Source organism: Poecilia formosa, unplaced genomic scaffold, assembly GCF_000485575.1.
Source record: "Poecilia formosa unplaced genomic scaffold, Poecilia_formosa-5.1.2 Scaffold20, whole genome shotgun sequence".
Lineage (NCBI taxonomy): Eukaryota > Metazoa > Chordata > Actinopteri > Cyprinodontiformes > Poeciliidae > Poecilia > Poecilia formosa.
Window position 1 is genome coordinate 3808374 of NW_006799959.1, and position 20637 is coordinate 3829010.

A 20637-nucleotide genomic window follows, 5' to 3' on the forward strand; every position below is an offset into this window, starting at 1 on the left:
ATTTCAGCTTAATGTGTTCAACATGAAAGTCTTCTGTAATTATACCCAGTACAAAATGTACTATAGTGGAATTATTTTGCTCTAAAGTAAAGTGGAGTGGAAGTATAGGTTTGAACCAAAAGGACATGCTCAAGTGAAATTACGACCTCAACATTCTGACAAATCAATGCAAATGAGCCAATGTGTTTCATTGCTCTCTGCCATTATTTGAAACATATGCAAAAGGTATGCTATCACTATTTTCACAAAAGTTCCACAAAAAATAGCAAAAACACAAAAGGTTCTATAAAACAATATCACACAGATTTTGAATGATGCATTGTCAGTAATGCAGACGCTGTTCCTAGTCCACCGTAGTACCAAAAGCTAAGTTGAAAAGAAAAGCTCTCCACATTCCGGTGTGTTCACATTCCAGGCCAAACCTATGACAATAAGAGTAGGACCATCACTAAATGAATTCTGAATAAAAGCAGATGAAAGAGCTTCCTTCATAGAGCAGCCTGGCTCAGCCTTAGAGAGAGGCTGAGGAGTACATTGATCTGAGGAAAATTCAGAGTAGAGGTGCTGCTTCTCCACAATAAAGGGAATAAGCTGAGATAAGTTACATAGACATGGATACCTTCTGAGTTGTGCAGAAAACCCTGAGGTTGTTATTTTTCAGAGCTCATCCCAATGAAAGGAGAGTATAGTCCTAGAGCTTCCTGGAATTACTAAAATCTCTCTGGTTAATTCCTGGGATACCTCAGAATGAGCTGGACAGTCAAAGAGAATGGATGATAAAAGATTCAACCTGTGAAATGTGAAAGAAAAAATAAAATTTGAAACGCTTGAATTCAGATACAATTGCATTTTGCAGTGCTGTGAAACGGCTACTTAAGTAGAACATTTCAACAATTTGAAGGTTGGGAGCTGGGAGCACTGGGAGAAGGCAGAAAATATGTTTTTTTTTCACAGATTTATATGTCTTACCCTATGATGTCACGATAAAGTGATCGTTTTGACATAAACAAAAATATTTTATAAAAAATCACATACTGTAGCTTTAAGGTGGTGGGAAAGCTATTCAGTTATTTTGCAGAACCAGTTAAAACTGCCTCTAGAACCACACCTGGTTATGTGATGAAAGTCTCTACATGAGGAGTTCACTCACTGAATGCTCTTCTGAGAAGCTGGATCAGATGCATAGTTTTTGGGTGTGGGCATCGTCACGCCCTCTTTCCGCCAATCAGGTGATTCCTTTGACAAACCCACGTCCTGTTTATTTACACCGTCGCGTGCCAAGCTAAGAAGATGGTGTGCTGACTTTAAGACAATTATTTCTTATCTACGTTATCATTACCGGATGTTTTGTCTCAAAACCGTGAAAGCCCACACGTGGGTAAATGCAGAAATTCTCTTGAAGCGGTTATTATCCAACCGAAGACTGCGGTCCACCGTTACCTCCAGCTCGACGACCCGGCCGGAGAAGACGGACCATGGCAGAAACCGGAGCGGAGCTCAGCGTGCCTCTGCCCGGCTGCAGTCTCTTGGGAAGAGTGGGAGAGCAGGGAGAGACCGCACCAACTCTTCCTCCGCCGCTAACGAGATCTCCGTAGACTTTGAGCAAAGCAAGGAAGCTTACAGGAGCAAAGACTCATTAGAGCTACTCAGAAGTTTGGTGGTTTTCAAACTTTGTTCCTATGACTTCCTGGTTGATAAGAATGAAGAGGTAATGCAGACAGTAGTAAACTAACAAATAGGAATTGGAATATTTCTGGTGATGTAGTTGTTTGGGTTCAGAATTATTTAAATTAATACTATGATGTTGTAAACAGTATTTATCTATGGTAACAGGTTAGAAGAATGGCGATAAACTTAAAAGCAAGACACGCGATCCTATTAACTCTGCAGGCATTACCTTGTCACAGTAGCCTATGATTTATTAGTCAGAGCTGATAACCTTTACCCAAATATTTAGAGCTGTAAAAACCAATTAGTATCTTTACCAATTTTCATATTTATAAACCATAAACAGAAAACACAATACATTACAGACTATTGTGTTGTCCCTGACTGCTAACCAACCAAACATCCTGCAGTACACCCATGTCTCAAATTACAACCTGCTTTTGCAAGCTCTTTGCAACCTGTTGCATAATGTAAGCTAGCTACTATTTATAAAGTAAAGTAGCTAAGCGGTTTTGTATGGACCAATATTTCTGTTCACATGCACGATGTTACTTTAAATGTGGCAGATTATAAATTTGCATATTAAATGTGTAGTTGGATTTAGTCATGTATATGTTCAGATATAACCACACTTTTCTAATCCACTAATTATTTAATGTTGTGACAAAGATACTTTCTCTACCTAGATGCACATCTATCTACATGCCAGAGAACTGTATCAAATCATTCTTAGGCTGTTGTCATCTTCACTCTTACTAGTCTGACTTTTGCTAAGAATATCACCTTGTGCCATTTCAATTTAGCCTGTATCATTATAAATCTTAGCAGATGTGTGAAATAAAAAAATGACCTAAGTGCTAAATCAGTACAAAAGACAGAGTAAATGCAGTTAAGTCTGCTCTGCTCAATGATAGCAAAATGTAATTTGCAATAATGTGTGTGAATGTCACAAAGTTGTTATCCATAAATTAATCCTTTATTGCATTAGATATGATGTTGTTTATGCAGCTACTGGCAAAATTTAATCTGCTTTTATTTAAGAATTATTGTTTATAGAAAATTAGTATTAACTTTATCTGTTGTTTTGGCAACAATTACCTTATTTTGAGTTTTTTATGACTTTATGAACCTACCATTCTAATAGCTTCCTAAAAGACTTTCTGCTAACAAAAATCACCTGCACAGTGTTTCTAGCTTAGAGAGTCTGAATGTATTGCACTTGTGTAATTAGCTGAAGTATTTGAAGTTATTGAAGTTATTTGCACTATTGACATTGGATGCTCTGATACTCCAGTGATAACAATATGGTGCACAAAGCTTAATTTTTAAGCATTATCTAAAATCACAAATAACTAGCAGTATAATATTTATTTCAAAACCACAGTTAAACAATACCTCTGACACCACATAAGTTCAATGACAGGGTCACGGTACAGAGATTGTACATTATGAAGTCTCTACTATTGTTAAATTAAATGTACCCAATAGAAGCAAACACATAAATACACACCTTAGCTTATTTTTCATTTACATTTTTGTACTATTAAAACCTAATTAAGGCCAAACTGCCAATTCATGGTAGTTTACGTTTATTTAAGCATTAGGATAAAAGCATACCTGCTACATTGCAGTGGTAATCTTTTACACTTTTTTGCATGCAGGTATCATGCACAATCCTGACCTTTACAGTAATTCACTGATGTTTCATTTTATTTTCTTGTTTTCTTTGCTGCTTTTATGTTTTTACATTGTCATGTACATTTAGAACATGCCAAGTAATTGTTTGTCATTGGGTGCTGTGAGTCATGTAGATTCAGTCCTTTTATGACCCAAATGAAGAGCCAAACTGTCATTGTCTCTTATACTCCAACAATATATCAATGTTTTCTCTTTTTTGCCTAGATAATGGATCTTGGTAAGACTATTCTAGGCCAGAAGGTTTTTGATCAGCTCATGAAGATGACCTTCTATGGCCAGTTTGTTGCTGGGGAGGATCATATATCCATTAAACCTCTGATCCAGAAGAACCAGGCTTTTGGCGTTGGCTCTGTCCTGGACTACAGTGTCGAGGAGGACATCAGCCAGAAGGAGGAAAACCAGAAAGAGAGGTAGTATAACATTTATTGCTTTTTATTTAACTTTAGAATTGATGCTGCATAAGACATGAATAATCATGTCTCTGATTTTGTGTTTTAGATGTTATTTCCATCAACTTTTATCAAATATATGGCAAATTACAAACAGTGCATTTTATTATTTGCAACTATTCATCTAAATTGGAAAAATTAGGATAAAAACTGTGAAAAAAATAAGATTAAGATAAAAACTGTGATTTTTTTTTTTTTTTGGCATCTATTTTGATTGGCAGTATTTTGTCACTTGCCTGGCATCCAGTCACATGGACAGCACAAGGCAGCAGCTATCTGATCTGCCTCCTGATGTAAAGTAGGATGACAGTAAAATCCTTGTGCAACCACTGTCTCTAGACAGCAGCAATGTTACTTCACTCTCAGCTCTGGGCGTTCATGCATATGTGGAATAATTAGAACATTTTCACAGTCCAAGATTAAATATAGACAGCCCGGCCTGCTTCACAGTTACTTGAGTCAGTTGAGTGAATAAAAGGGAACATTTTGATGAGAATTTCTTAGAAGCAAAATAGAAAAATCAACTTGTCAGATTTATTCAGCATATTGTACTAAGTACAAAGACCCTTTATATCTTGTATGACATCTCAGATTTTCAAAAGGTCAAAAATGGTGAATGAAGTGTAAGGTTTTCAGGCAGTATAATTCTAGGTTGATGTAGAGTGACAGCTGACTACTGTGTCAAATCGTGCCACAAAGAAGTTCCTTAGTTTTTTATGTTTTGTCGAATGGCATTACCTTCATTATGACCTACTTATTCTATTTTACAGTGTTGAGAAAAAGCACATGGCTCTTACAGATTTTGTTTTGTTGTTTTTGTCACAGTTAAATGTTAAAGGTCTGAATAAAAACTAAATAAAAAAAGAAATGTGGGTAATTATAGTTAATTCAGTTATATTTTTACAGGACAAGGCTAGTTTTGATAGAATTTATTATTTAGATTTTGCATTTTGTATTATTCATTTTTGTCTGATATTAAAATTTATTTGATGATTTGAAACGTTTTAAGTTTGACAGTTGCTCATTTTTAGACCAGGGGACAAAATTACACCAACTCCAGCTGATAAGCTCTGCAGTGAGCTGGAAAAGCCAGACTACAAGGAAGAGAAACAAACACTGGATTAGTTTTAAGAGGGAGATGCCTACAGTAATCGCCAAGTGGCTTTGTCAGTGTTGTCATTGTTTTTTTGTTTTTTTTATTGCCTAATATAGATTATTAAAAGCAAATATTTAAAGCCTTATGGTTTGTAAGTGATAAAACAACAAATCTAATCTTGGTTTTAATGCTAGAAGTCATTACTCACTCATAATAAGTCTGAGTGGGTACTTATATCTTATTGTTAGTATTACTTAGTACTAACTAAAACTAATGAATATTAGTTAATTTTATGAAACTGATGTCTGTTCCCATGTGACGTGGTTCTCTTATGACTTGGACAAACAAAAAAAAATGACTGCCCAAGGCCAGACATCACTTTAGTGAAATTTATTTAGCTTTTCTTCAGGTGAACAAAGATGGCAGGTGCAGGATATACTGTATACAAGGACGTCCAAGGTATATTAAAATCAGACAAACAGCAGTACCTTCAACGCAAGAGTCCATCACCTTCCATGTGACCTCTCAGGAGTCTAGCCACAGACTGACTCCCTGTGGCGCAGAGCCCTGCTTTTAAAGCCACAGGCTCCGCCCACAGGAAGACCAAACAAGCAAACAAAAACAATTAAACAATTACTTCTAACTCAAGTAAACTCTTAAAGGATACAAAATAATAATAATAAGAGGAAAAAAATAAACTTGTAATCAAAAATACAATAATCAATTTAATAGAAAACACTCAATATGCTCCGATGACGTCATCGCATGACTCCACCCCGTCGCGCCACAATCCGGAAATAACCCTGCTTGAAAACAAAACCGGGAAAATGTTTGGAAGTGAAAACAGGTCAGGATGGTATGCTAACTGAAGCAGGAACACCGCGTGTGCACCCATGATGAACCGCGTCAGTTTAAGCTGCAACAGAAGTAAGTTAGCGATTGTGTGTGCGGGCGTGCTGCCATGTTGACACGGACTTATAATTAAGTCCCGGCTCGTGACGGCTCCTCCGTCACATCCCATAACATGGGAAAATGTCTTGTTATAAATGAAATAATCTTCCAATGCAACTAGTACTTTTTCATCAGAATTAAGAAAGCTCCTGTATGACTGAAAAGTTAACTGTAAGTTAGTTTTAATATTTGCACTAAGAACTAGATTGAAATTACAAAGACGTGCTTTTACAGTGCAAACAATTCAAAATTTAGGGAACTGAGCTTACAAACTAAAACATCATGTAAAATTAGTTTTTTAAAAACGCTTTTAGTTCTATATGAATTGTATTGCAGCGTGATCCAATTTTCAACTCCTTCATTCTGTCAAAATGTTGCAGTGGTAAAAGGACACAACTCCCATCAGCTCTCCTGAATCTCTGATGACTGACTTGCTCGCTGTTAAGTCAGATGTTTGTTTACATGAACTTTGTCCGATACCTTATGATGAGAAGGGCGAATAGGTCAAGTGAAAAGTGACGCTTCAAGACCCCATGAGGGAGTCAGCATCAAACATCAAGGATGTTTCAGCATACAGTGTTTAAGGTCATCAAACACAATGACACTCTACGGCATGCCACAAGGCCAAAATGCCCTCAAAGAAATGTCAATTCGCAAAGTCTGATGCAACTCGCTTTTCTAACGTTGCCCCAATCCTGAGCAAATTAACTGCCTTTTCTCAACACTCCTATTTCAGCTCAAGCGTTTCCGCTGAAGGGAAAGGGAGCCTAGGTAAGCTGCCTTGTTTTGTTCTCATTTGTGTACACAGCACATGACGCAATTAGAAGAAATAGGCATGTAAATTTGTTTTCATCCCCAGGCGAGGGCTACAGAGAGAAAAACTATGAAGCAGGCAAGCAATTAGGTGACAGTCAGAGGGAAGTGATTGGAACCTGCACATATTTCTATGCTGATGAGGCCAAATGTGACCAGCATATGGAGACCTTTATGAAGTGTATCAAAGCATCTGGTGGGTAACCTAAATAAGTGATACATTTTGAAAATAAGCTGGTTTCATGCATTTTATTGAAGTCATGAATTTAAATAGGACCCCAGTAGTTATGCAATATGCTTTATTTACTTCTTTCTAAATTGTTACAAAGCAAATGTCTTTGCATCATAATCAAACAGTTTCCTATCCATAGGTGGGAGTTCTATAGATGGCTTTTCTGCAATCAAAATGACTGCACTTGGACGACCCCAGCTTCTGGTAAGATGTAAATGGTAATGTAAAGCTCAGTGTGACAATCTAGCTCGAGGAATAGCAGCAGGAGAGAAGAAGAATAAGATCTTTTGTTCTCTTTGTTCCGATAAGCTCCGGTTCTCAGAGGTCCTCGTGAAATGGCAGCGATTTTTCACATTCCTGGCATCACAGCAGGATGGCATGGAGGCCTCAGAGCAGAGGCTGGAGCTGACACAACTGCAGGTAGGTTTTTTTCCTCCTTCTTTGAGTCCAGAGATCTTTTAATTCAATCTCATATGGGTAAATTTATCTCTCACAAACACTGCATAGACAGCAACAGGATATTCCTACATGTTGTAATGCAGGAGCTTATTTTTTTACCTTATACTACATGCCCAAAATAATGGGACTTGAAAGAAGCTCGGAAGTGGAGTCTGTACCTGTATACAGATTGACTCATGTTTGAACATTAAGGACATTGAGAAAATTTGCAATTCTAACAGTGAGGAGATAAACTGGCGAACTGATGTGCAGCTTGTCTACATGTTACAGTTGGTCTTGGCTTTTCTTGCAGAGTATGCAGGTCCTCTTTACAATCAATAGCCACCATCAGCATGTGAATGTGTGCATGAATAGGTGAACCAGTGGATGTAATGCGAAGGACTTTGGAGACTTTGTGAAGCACTATACAAGTACAGACTATTACTATAACCTAAAGACCAAACTTAGATGTTTGCTCACCTAGTGAGATGCTGTTTACATTGGAATTAAAAACATAAGACAAAGAATTAGACAGTAAGAGAATACAAATAAAACAGGACATGTAACAATAAGATAAATTAATGTACAATAAATCAAACTAAGGTAAGATAAATTAGGCTAATCTAAGACAAGTTAAAAATCTCAGATAAGAGAAGATAAATTATTTTAAACTCAATTTCACTGGACACGGATAGACAATAAGCTACAATTACTTTATCCTACTCAAAGTAAAACAAGTAAAGATAAGATAAGGTAAAGTAAATTAAGATTGAAGGGAAGCTTGGTTAAACCAAACTAAGTTAAAAAGGCAGACATTAGAAAAGTCAAGTTTTAATCTTATCTGAATTATAATAAGCTAAACTAAGGTAACCTGACATAAACTATGTTAAGATAATATAAGCTGAAGTAAGATAAATTATCTTAAACCAAGATAAATGGTAGAAATAAGGTAAAAGGAACAGTTAATTTACCTAAAGATAAATCAGGCTTAGCAAAGTAAAGGTCAGCTGAATAAAGCTGATCTAAGGTAAGCCAAAGCTTGAGCTTATTAAAGCTAAGTTAGACATTTTATTGATTCCTACATGGTAAAATCTTACTGTCAACACAGCGACAAAAAGCAGAAGCAGTCAAAGCATAGCATAGCATATTGTCTGTTTAATCCAATTAAGCTAAAGTGAATAAGTTGTGTTAGTTGTTGAACATACATCTGTACAAGATATTGCTATCTAGCGTTCTGCAAGTTTAAGTATCATTTATCTTCTTTTAGACTTCTTCACAAATAAATACTCCTATTAGCTACTGCTAGAAAACAACATAAATAGAAGAATCAGAATTAAATAGCTTTTGACATATGGCAAATACTTGCCTGTTAGCACCTGAAATACATTTTTTGGTCTTCCTCTCAGCTTCTCTGTGCAGTCAGAAATCTGCAGGCACATTACTTCTCATTAGCATTCTTGAGCCGCTTTGCATTGATCATTAATTGGATATAAAGCCTAATCCAAGTGTGCTCATTTCCACAAGCACTGTGATTTATAAGGGGAGGATGTGCATGTTTATTACATCTGCTTATTATGTCCTTCTGATGCTCAGCACATCTATGGATTTTGCGGAGTCACAATTTTATTAAGTATCCTCCACACAGATTTATTGAGAAGGCCCTAGAAATGTAGTTGTTTTTGTGATTACAGGAATTGATGATCAAACTGGGTGCGGAAGGTGACTTCCATGGCTGGTTTACTAGAAAGAAAGGAGAATCAGCAGGGTAGGCACAAACACATAATACTGCATGTCCATTGTACACAGACAATCTACTTTGTCTTTACATAACGTGTGTTTTGTTAGATTATTGACATTAATGAGAAATTATGCACATTGTTGCAAACCTTTATCATAATTTAGTGCACTTATGTAATGTCTTTCCATTTTTATCCCTAACAGATGCATTGACATCCTTGATTGGAACAGTCTAATAGATGACAGAGCGAACACATCAGACCTGCTTTTAGCTCCAAACGTAAAGGTGAGAAGAGCATAGTTCTTTAAAACATAACACAATTCAAATACAATTTAATGCATTTTATAAGTTACAGTTGAAATATTTGTTTTCATTAGCACCTGATGAATAAATGCTGCTCGCATTTGGATTTATTTATAATTCCAAAGTCTTCAAAGAATGTACTTAAAATTAGCAAAAAAATTGAAGATTTGCGATATAATTTTGCAGCTCTGAAAACAACTTGCTGCAGTTAATTTATTTAACATCTATGGACTTGAAATTCTATGAAAACCATCAAACACCATATTTTAAAGGTTAAGCACTGACTTTTATTTTACTTTTTCTTTATTTCACCATATGCAATATTCCACTAGACCAGTGGTTCCCAAACTTTTTCTCCTGGGCCCCCCCAAGCGATTTCCAAACATTTTCATCTTTTAGCTAACTTTACCTGCATCCAACAGCTTTACTCAACTCAGTCTGGGGGAAAAAACTGTGAAAAGTTATTTGCGTTTTGCTGGTTTGCTGCCTTGATTCTAACAAACCTACGTAGCTCTGCACAGCAGCAACAGGTCTCCTTCACTGGTGTAAACCCAGCGCGAGCGTCGTAGCGCTCATGTTGCGTTTAAAGGCGGCTCGGAAAAACAGGTTACGACATGTTAACAACGGATTAAACAGTTTTAACTGCTGATAAAAGTGACAGAGGACACAAATATGGGAAGTGTGGAAGCCTCTACTGTGTCAAATTGACATAGGAATAACAGAGAGTTGGCCATTCTAAGGTAAAAACCCAGCGCATACAGCGTTAGTTTTTTTTTTTTTCCCATCCAGACAGCTTCCCGCGCCCCCCCTGCAATGGCACGGCGCCCCCCTGTAGGGGGCGAGCCCCACAGTTTGGGAACCTCTGCACTAGACAATCACTCAATCTCATTTAGAAATTTTTAAGACCATTCTGATCAATAGTGATATAAAAAACAGAACTACAAAACACCCTAATAAAGAGTAGGGCTCATCAGAAGTTAAGTAAATAGCTTTTGTATTTTTTTAAAAAACCAGTGAAAGTTTATATGAGGCAGTAATTTAATGTGACATTATGTACAATTAAAACATTAAATAAAAAGTGACAAAGGATGAAAAGAATTTACTGGAAGATTTATTTATTTATTTTTATCAAACCAAACCCTTTATATTTTTATATTTATAGAATTCCTAGAATTTGAAAATACATTTAAATTGTTTTAATGTATGAGTTCACAATTGAAAGCTTCCGGCAGGTATTCATAGAGCTACTAGTAGTAGCTCTATGAATACCTGAGCTACATAGAGCTCAGGTATAGATAGAGGTAAGGTAAAACGTAGCTTACCTTCCCTTACCTTTTAGATCTGTTTTGGTCTGTAGTTTACTCTGTGCTTGTTGTTTCTATAGCTGGATAAACTGGAGCCTCTGCTGAAAAACTTCACCATAGAGGATGAGAATCAGATAAAGAGGACATTGGAGCGCCTTGATGTATTGGCAAAGGTAATCAGAAATCACATGGAACCACTAAATGTTTATTATGGAGTAGCTATGAACACAGTTTTAGCATAGTTGACATTTTTGACCAATATCAATGTGTAAAATTTTTTTGTGCCTTTTCTTACAATGTTTCTGTTTGTAATGCCTATATTGTACACATGTTACTGTATGGACAAATGAATACACATTAGTTAAGCAGCTCTGAAAACAACTTACTTTAGTTTTTTTATAATCACCTTATATTCCAGAAATGGAAATTGGTAGTCTAAATACTGCATCCAGCTGTGTCCATCCTTCCATCCACTCATTAATTCATCGGTCCATTAGTCCTTTCATTTCTTTGTCCATCCATCACCTTCCATCAATCCGTTTATTTATTTGCTGTCCTCCCATTCGTTTTTCCATCTCCTGTCCTTCCATCCATCTTTCTCCATTGCGTTATGTTTATTTAGTCTCTGTATTCAAACTTACATCGCCTTCGATATTTGGAGTAAATTGATAGTGAATTATTTTTGGTCTAGAAATGTATGGCATTTTGTATCAGAGAAATGTGCATTACCCGTTGTATTTAACAGTCTATATGTTAAATATGATTAATTCTAGAAAAAAAAATTCTTCATTAGTACATCATTAAGTAATTTTAATTAAAAATATCATTTCACAGTGTGCCTTAGAAAACGGTGTTCGCTTAATGGTGGATGCAGAGCAAACCTATTTCCAGCCAGCCATCAGTAAACTTACACTGGATTCACAGAGGATCTACAACAGGGAGAAGCCTGTTGTTTTCAACACCTACCAGTGCTACCTAAAGGTTAGAACCAACAAAACCAAACAATCAAACTTATAAATTACCTGAGAATTGCAGAAATACATCAACTTTAAAGAATTTTATGTTGAAACAGCTAAAATATTAGATGTAGAGCTCCAGAGGTAAAGACGAATGAGAACATAAACGTGCTCTTTTCTTTTTATTTTGCAGGAAGCCTATAAAAATGTAACTATGGACGTAGAACTGTCCAGAAGGGAGGGTTGGTGTTTTGCTGCTAAGCTGGTACGTGGAGCATACATGTATCAGGAGCGAGAGAGAGCGAAGGAGTTCCGATATGAAGACCCTATAAACCCCAACTATGAGTCTACTAGCACAATGTACCACAGGTTTGAACCATGGCTTGTTTCTTCATTTATTATAATCTGACTAAATCTGATACTGAACTGAATTCGTTATATCAAAACTAAGTTCACATTTTGCATTTTCATAAAAAGCTGACTATATGTGTTGCATGTTGTTGCCACCCCCCAATTTAAAAATAGCAAGCAATTTTTCTTTGGGTCCCAAAGCTATCATCTCTAAATCAATAAAACCTGTCTAATCACAAACATAGACTTGGAGAGCTTGGATGCGATAAGCTATTATATTTCTAGTGCTTTGCATTTAAACTGTGCTGTCAAATAAGATACAATAAATAATTACCCATCTAGTTGGACTCTCCCTACCTTTTGTGCCCACACCTGGTGTAGATGTTGGTGGATAACATGCAGAGGCTCAAGGAATCGGTAGGGCCATTGTGATGATGGAAAAGAACTAGGAGAGTGAGGAAAAAGTAGCTTAAACTCAATGGATAACCCTAACCCCTAACCCTAACCCTAACCCTACATATTTACAATAAAAGACCCAACTAATACAATTTCACTTTTTCCTTGTATTGTGCAACCCTAACTGTGACCATATCTGCTTATTTTCATTTGTTCTTTGGAAAGGTGTTTGGACTTTGTGCTGGACGAGATTGCTCTTAACAGAAAGGCCAATGTTATGGTCGCTTCTCATAATGAGGACACAATAAAATACACCCTGAAAAGGTAAGATTAGATTTCTCACCAATGCACTATTTAAAGTAATAAAAAAAAAAAAAAACATTTCCCTCAGCCGCATGTGTCTCAGAAACTGAGCTAATGTTATTTGTTTGTCTCAATCACTCAGAATGAATGAGCTCGGTCTCTTACCAGCAGAGAACAAGGTGTTCTTCGGTCAACTACTGGGCATGTGTGATCAGATCAGCTTCCCACTGGGTGAGGAAAACACACAAAACACCCTGCCCACTCTCCTCCACAGTCACACAGGGACAAGGCAACAATCCTTCCTGCCTTACGTAACAATGATTTGAGAGTTCAGTCCAGCCTCTGCAGGATGTGCATTATCCGTCCTCCCCCCCGTAGCTCTCAGCTGCATCCCACGAGGCCTTCAAGCGACACTCAGGAACCTTACGGGCTATACGGACAAGCATTTCACATGTCAAAGCCGGCCTCCAGCCTGCAAGGTGACATATGAACTGAGACACCTCAGTATTGACCACCTGTCTTAACGAAGCATCACTGTTGCTTCTCACCACTTTGTTTGTCAGTCAAAGACAGACACACTGGTGAAAGACAGCTGTCTGTCAACATGGGGCTCAGGATGAAATGGCCTGAACTGTTATGGATGTAAACAGAGATACACCAGGTCTGTTTGTTGCTTTCTGAATAGAGAAAGAGGAGGCGCAGCCATACTGGAGTCACTGCCTTCCAAAATTATATTGGAGATGAGCTGAGATTTTTATTATTTGTCAGTCACCCAGAAAGTCAAAATGTACATATTTCTATGATATTGTCTTTTAGGAAAACTGTTAGCCAGGAGGCTTTTGTAGAAACTTTGTTTTTCTGCAACGTGTTTAGTTTGATGGATGTTTCTGGATGAAACATTTATCTGAAAGGTAAACACCAAGACAATCATAGTTATGCTTAGCAGATAACCTGACAACTTCAAAGTCAGTGCAGCTGAGCAACAACAAGAGTCCTTCTGTAAAATGTCCTTTTGGGTCAATCTGACATAACGTAAAACTCATGTACTGTGGAAATAGCCATGGGCTATGAGATTCTCATGGTTTAATAACCTAAAGCAAAAATACAATTCTTATAAATATTGACTGACAAAACATATAAAATTAAAGTGAAGAATACTTTCCAATATTGACTTTTCATCTGCAAAGCCCGTTGCTTTTCTTTTCTTCCCAGTTTAGCTGGCCAGTTAGATTTTATGATTTAGTCAAAATGAACCCATAATTAATTAATTAATTAGAGCTGCTATGTAAAAATAATAAGTTAGATTATCAAAATAATAATTTTTTTAACCTGCCCAACAGTTTTTTGTTCATTAAAATAAAAAGAGCATCATTATTTTGAAGATGCTTATTTTGATTATGAGCATCAGCATGACACTTAGTATGACACTTATTATGGCAAATGTTCCTGTCAGGAAACGGGGTGGTCAGACTGTCAGTTCCCATAACCACACTCACACAAAAAATCCTTTTTGAAGACAGGGTCACAGGGTCAGCGCGACCCCGCCGGACTAAAAAGTTTGTGGGGTCCAAATGGCCTCATCTCTTAAGACTTAATGATGTCAGTCAAAGACAGACACACTGGGTTAGGATTGTTGTTGATGCTCTTTTTTTTTTTTTTTTTAAAGATGCAGTAAGGTCTATATTTGGTAATACACAAGAAACTGTTTGTTCTGAGAGAGGCTTGACTGTCCAAATAAAAATGTCTTTGATTTGATCATAGTGGATGTTTTATGGCAAACGAACAAATTATCTCGTTTACTCAGAAAATTAAGTTTTGTTTTTTATTTGTTTTCTCCTTTTCTTTCTTTCTGAGATTAAAGTGAGATTAGAACCGATTACTTTTTGAACTCATGGGTTTTTACTTAATCTTTTGTGAGCAAACATTGATTGATTAGCCTTCAAAAACATTGGTAACCCTTGAGACTTGTAATAGGCCCACAAGGGAAGGTGTAGTCAAATAATTTCGTCTAATGGTAGAATACCTTGTTTCCTTTGTCTTATCTCAGGCCAGGCAGGTTTTCCTGTCTACAAGTACGTCCCCTACGGGCCGGTGAGTGAGGTGATGCCCTACTTGTCCCGACGGGCACAGGAGAACCGCGGCTTCATGAAGGGCGCCCAAAAAGAGAGAGAGCTGCTGTGGAAGGAGTTGAAACGTCGACTTGTCTCTGGGGAGCTTCTCTACAGACCAGTGTACTGAAAACACAGAAGCAGAAACCGAGAGGAGAGTTTGTCAGCTCCTTGAGGGATGTTTTTTTTTAGCAGCAGTCGCCATCAAACTTTCTCTCTAGCTTGATGGCTACTGCTGCAGCTGTCTGCTCCAACTCTCTCCCTGTGCATGTCCTGTTTTATCATGTTCTGTAGTTTTTCCTTTTTTTTTTTTTTTTTTTGCAGATGAACTGGATGGAGCTTTATTATTTTCACCCACCTTCAACACATCCAAGTCCTGCTACAGATCCCTATTTCTTTTTTTATCCGCCACCACAACTAACAGCTTTCCTCATATTTTGTAGTTGTGGTATCTGTAAAGCTCTGGTATCCATCAAGTGGGCATCTTTACTGCTCCAAAAGGACTCCCTAAAATGTCAACACCACTAGGGTGGGCATCCTTCGTTATTACTCCATTTATCTTGTAGAGGATAGATAATAATAAAAATAACAGACTGGATTTAAATTGCAGCAAAGGACACATTGTATTTTTGAAGTGGTTTTCCTTTTTATCCACTCTATTCCAGCCACGCACTGCCACTGAAGGCATCCCTCTATGTGTCTGAAGGTGTGTCGCTAAAACAAGGCTTCTTCCTGAATCACTGAAAAACCCTAAACCATATTATAACTCTCATCTCTTTATAATTTGCTGGAATCTATCAGTGAAGTGTTGCAAGTGAAAATTTTATATTGGTTAACCTTTTGTATTAGGTATGCAAGGTTTTTTTTTTTTTTTTCACATGGAGTTGCATTTTCCTTCTCATTGGGTTTTGATAACTTACACTGATGTAAATATATTGAAAGGATTTTTATTTTTTTATGACATAACTTTGTAGCAATCCAAAAGAGTTCAGTAAACAAATAGTGTCTTACAAATAATCACAGCCCTGAAACTCTTACATTGCGTCACCAAATTCCAATGGATTTGATTTAAACCAGTTATTACCACATTATTGTGAAGTAGAAGGAAAAAGCATATGTAGTTTTCAATATTTGTGCGTGCATTTATATTAAGTTCCTTATAATCAGTACTTTGTACGCTCATCTTTCACTGCTGTTTCAATTGCAGTACTTTTGGGGTTCATCTCTGCCAGCTTTGTAGACCTAAAAACTCCAAATTTTTGTTAATTTTTCTTTGACAAATGCCTCAGATTGTATGTTTGACATGCAGTCAAATTGCACAATATATAGACGGCATGTGAAGAACAATTTTCAAGTGTACTCAAGAGGATGTGGGTCATGAATATGCTTTGATGTTGCTGTATGTCCTGAGCCATCATACTTAGGGAACCTCTCCCTCAGTCTTCGTTCTTTTGCAGCCTGGAACATGTTTACTTCCAGAACTTACCTGCATTCGTTTCCTTCATGTGACCTGCTCTCCCATCTCTGCTGAAGAAAACAATCCCACAGCATAATAATTCTGGCTTTCCAATTACACTGAGCATATTGCTTGTAGGGCAAAAGGTTCTCCCACATATTCAGCGTACAGCTGTACTTTGAACCGATTCCTCCACCTGTACTGTGGCTCAGTGAAACTTCTCCAAAGTTGCTCAGGTCATGACTTGTGGGCTGTATATCTAAGACTTTTTAAGACATTAAGTGTATCTTAATAAATGCAAGACTTTGTGTAACCTTGCAGAAATCTTTTGAAGCCAATTAGTTGGACTGGATTTTATTTATGGCTACCAGAGTAAAGAGATTTGAACACAAATACTTTTCAGATTATTTTGTCGTTTTTTTCTTCCCTCTTCAAAGACATACATTTCAAATGCACATAACATTTTGTGGTTGTAATGTGACACAAGTGGAAAAGGTCAAAGACTGCCAGGCAGTATAAAACACTAAAGGAGTAATAGAGCATTTCACATTTTCTTTTTACAGAATTAGTACAGTAAAAGGTAATTTTCACACTTTAGGTTTCACCAGGAAATACATTTTCCTCAGTTATTGATACACAGTTCATATTTATGTCAGGGGGAAACTAAGCTTCATAGTAATTATGGCCTTGTCATTTTGTGCGAGGAGTCGGTGCTCTGTAGACCATCCTCATTTAATTACCCCTGATACTTCACTCAGTGCAGATCACAGAAATTGGATGCATTAATCATTACTCAAAAGAAATGTTAGCGGCTGGTGAGTTTTACTGCAGCAGAGCACCGCAGAGCTGTCACTGTTGCTCCGTTCTATTGGTTTAATTAAGAATCAAGATGCCTTTGATTTTAGGAACACCTTCTGGGTATACATTTGCCAACAGAATCCCTTCTCACTGGTTGCCTGGAAGTTTTTGGGTTTGCTTCACAGATTACAAAACGAAGAATTTGCACAGCTTCCAAATCAGCTAAACCGGTCATCCACTTAGCATATTATTAACCAAGACAGCAGTGAAGGACACAGTCAGACAGTAAGTCAGCTTAGGAAAATATGACTGATGTAATGCTGACTTTTCTTGGTATCATTGATTAGGCTATTTTTGTTATTTTAAAGAGTGGGAGTTTAGTGTCTTCCAAAGCACTGCTCATCTAAATAAAAAACATTATTTTTCAGGGAAACGTCTCAAACTTTTTTTTTTTTAAATAGATGGATTGACTCATTGCTGCATCCCAGCTGCTGCTTTAGCCATAATCAGGGATTGTGTGCCAGTACATGAAGTGACAGTAACAAATATAGTAGCTTTGAGCTGCTGTGGAGTATCATGTATTTTTATCTGTTGACAGCGAACTGAGAGATTACAGGAAACCATCCGCATTCGGTTTAAAAGCCGCACTCATATCCACAGTGGGGGGATAATGCTAAAGCTTTATTTCTCTCCATGAGATCGCAGGGGGAGTTATCAAAAATAATTTTGTAAAATACAGTTGAAGGCTGATGCATTATGCTTTCTGAATGCAGGGGGAGAGTTTTCAGTCCTCACCCTACTGGGTTTTATATCACTGGAACCACTTTTTATTATTACAAACATTATCATTTTAGGTTGAACTATAAATTATATAAACTGCTGTGGAAGTATTGCTTCATCCCTAATCGTAAACTGATTGGCCTTTTGATTATGACCTTACTAGAACTACAGAAAAATCCAGCTGCTTGCTTAATCAATCATCTGTAGTATTCCTATAGTTCTACATAATTAAACAAAATACACTTTTCATTGGCATAAAAGACAAATATCAGAATTCTATGAATAGACAGCACACTCTGTTTCCTGACATTGCACCATAATCACAAAATTATTTGCACATGGTCAGCCAGAATCCTGAGGGCAGTCTAGAGCAGGTCTGTCAAAGTGCTACATGACATGTTGTCAATATTTAACAGCAACATCTGACACTAGCATGACTCAAATGTCAAGCCAGGAGGAAGAGTTGTTAACATTCAGCAAGGCAGTGACATTTCTCCATAAAATAATTGGCGACACATAAGAAGGTGTACACAAAGTCCAATGTGATTACAGAAGAACGGGTAAACAAAGCTGACAATTGGCTGGTACCACTAATTACTGGCTACATACACCTGTCATGTTGTTGAATATATGTAACATTTGAAATAAAAAAAAATAAACTTTGAAGAAGACCAGATAACCAACTATAACACTAATAAAACAAAAACACACATGCACTCTGACTTTAAAATATTTTTTTGCTAAAGATCCTGTTATATTTTTTTTGTGATTTTCTGATGATCTTCATGAATCAAATAATAAATGACATTGTTTAGTGCAGTGGTTCCCAAACTTTTTCTCCTGGCGAAGCTCTTACAAGTAAAACAAAAAGACAGGCAATTAGTATTTACATTCTGATTGGCTGATTGGTATGAGAAAACAGTTTGCGTGTGTAGTTATAATTTTTCATTTTTGTTTAGAACAAAAACACAAATAATGAATTTTACCATGTGACAATTGAGGATTTAACACTGATTTTTTTTTTTTTTTTTACTTAAAGAACTGAGTTTCAGGAGAGTAACTATTGAAGTACTGAGCTTCCTCTGCACTCCTTATCTGCATCATCTCATTCTTTCCAACATTATCACCAAGACTGGAGGAGATGAGAGGGAGTCTTGTGTTAGATCAAACCTTTCAAGCTTTGACCATGTATCGAGCTATTTATTTGTCTAATCACGGACAATCTGTGTGTGATCATGCAAAACTTCTTTGATTCATCTTTCAGTGATATAAAATTTTTTTTTTGTTAGTGTTAGCGTTCAAGCCTCTAGCTGATGAACATTTTACACATTTTTACATTTAAATTAGAGACGTGTGAAAGATAAAGCATGGAATAATGCTGTTGGATAGTGATGACATTATTATTGGATCATTTCAGTCTGGGCATCAGTGCATAAAACAATAGTTCACCCAAAACAAAAAAAGTGCCATCAAAAAGTGCAGCTCAAAATTGAGTTCATAAAGAGAAGCTTTACACTGTGTTTTATCTAGTGTGCATAAAGAAATAAGAAAGATGAGACAGATTGGTACCAGTGGAGGTCTTTAAAATGTCTCTGTGGTAATCAGAAAAACCACTACGGGAAGATAAACTGAAAAATTACAAAATGTTCTGCTCTGGTTCTAAACAGCGCTGTAGCTCTCCTGCTCAGTATTACTTTCCTTCAAGCAATTGTTACATTTTTACTGAGAGTTTAACTTCACAATATTAATGTATTTGTTAAAGTGTTGCTTAGCTCTATAAATCCACTTCAGAATAATGCTACACAAGTTAAAATGCTCCAATGGCAGTCTCTGTCAACCCATCTCTTTTCTTCTTAGTTCAGATTTTGTTTAAAAAAACTTTAAAAAAGCAGCTTATGATTGTAAATAATCATGGAGGCGGGACTTTTGGACACAACACCAAATTGATCTTTTGAAAAAGGTGATACATAATACGAGCTGATGCTATGTACTGATGTATGTCACATAAACTCCAATAAAAATATTTTCATACCTGGTAAAATTTAAGCTTACAAACAGCACACACTCCTGCCTTAATCAGCTGGCTGTTGACTCTTTGCTAGAGCTGTCTGTAGTAGCAATGACATGAACTGTGTTGTACACTCTACCATCAGCTAAGGCTTTTTCCTGGCCTTATTTATAAGACTCCAGATGTCAAACACAGAGAATGGTTTTGGTCAGAGAGGATAAATCTGTATACCTTAGTTTACTTCCACGAAGCTCACATGTTTCCGGTATTGATGGCATTTTCACTCCATTCATTTTCTGTGATGCTAGTAAGTAGCTACACATCTACTCCAGGATGAATTTTTAATACAGACATAGAAAGTGAAAAGTACTGTTGGATAATATATCATCATGAATACAGCATATACTTCCTGTTTCAGAGGGGAAATCAAATGGCTTTCTCATGTGATAAACCTATATGGTTTGGAAAAAAACAATGCATCAGCTGCCTCATTTGTCATGTTTCATACTTTAGCTTTAAAATGATAATAGTTGACTTTTAAATTCACAAATGCAGAGGGTAATATAATAGTGCACAAGGTCAAATCTGATCTCCAGGTTTTTGTTCCAACAAAGTTTTACTTGGGATTTCTAAATATTGGCTCTGTAAGTTTCATTCAACCATGAATGGAATATCCTTTACCAACACTTCACATTTACCGTCACTTAATTGAAAATGTGATGAATCATTGGGTAAAATTAACCCTGTACCCCAGACCTAGTCCCAGAGCTGCAGAAGCCCCTTGGCTGCAG

The 20637-nt window shown here is 36.8% G+C and overlaps 1 protein-coding gene and 1 long non-coding RNA gene across 2 annotated transcripts; one reads left to right on the top strand and one right to left on the bottom strand.

The window, feature by feature from the left end:
- Positions 1 to 292: 292 nt before the first annotated feature.
- On the bottom strand, positions 293 to 1427 carry LOC107835735 (uncharacterized). Its single transcript, XR_001661545.1, has 2 exons — positions 1340 to 1427; positions 293 to 422 (listed from the first exon to the last, which is right to left on the bottom strand). It is a non-coding gene; the product is annotated as an uncharacterized LOC107835735 (long non-coding RNA).
- Positions 1177 to 16653, top strand: prodhb (proline dehydrogenase (oxidase) 1b). The gene is made up of 14 exons (XM_007547497.2): positions 1177 to 1708; positions 3571 to 3776; positions 6599 to 6633; positions 6722 to 6871; positions 7047 to 7111; positions 7217 to 7327; positions 9037 to 9110; positions 9287 to 9368; positions 10771 to 10863; positions 11525 to 11671; positions 11840 to 12015; positions 12619 to 12717; positions 12839 to 12927; positions 14744 to 16653. Exons 1-14 carry the CDS (start codon positions 1343 to 1345, stop codon positions 14932 to 14934), a joined length of 1884 nt encoding a protein of 627 aa, XP_007547559.1. The 5' UTR covers positions 1177 to 1342; the 3' UTR covers positions 14935 to 16653.
- Positions 16654 to 20637: the final 3984 nt, after the last annotated feature.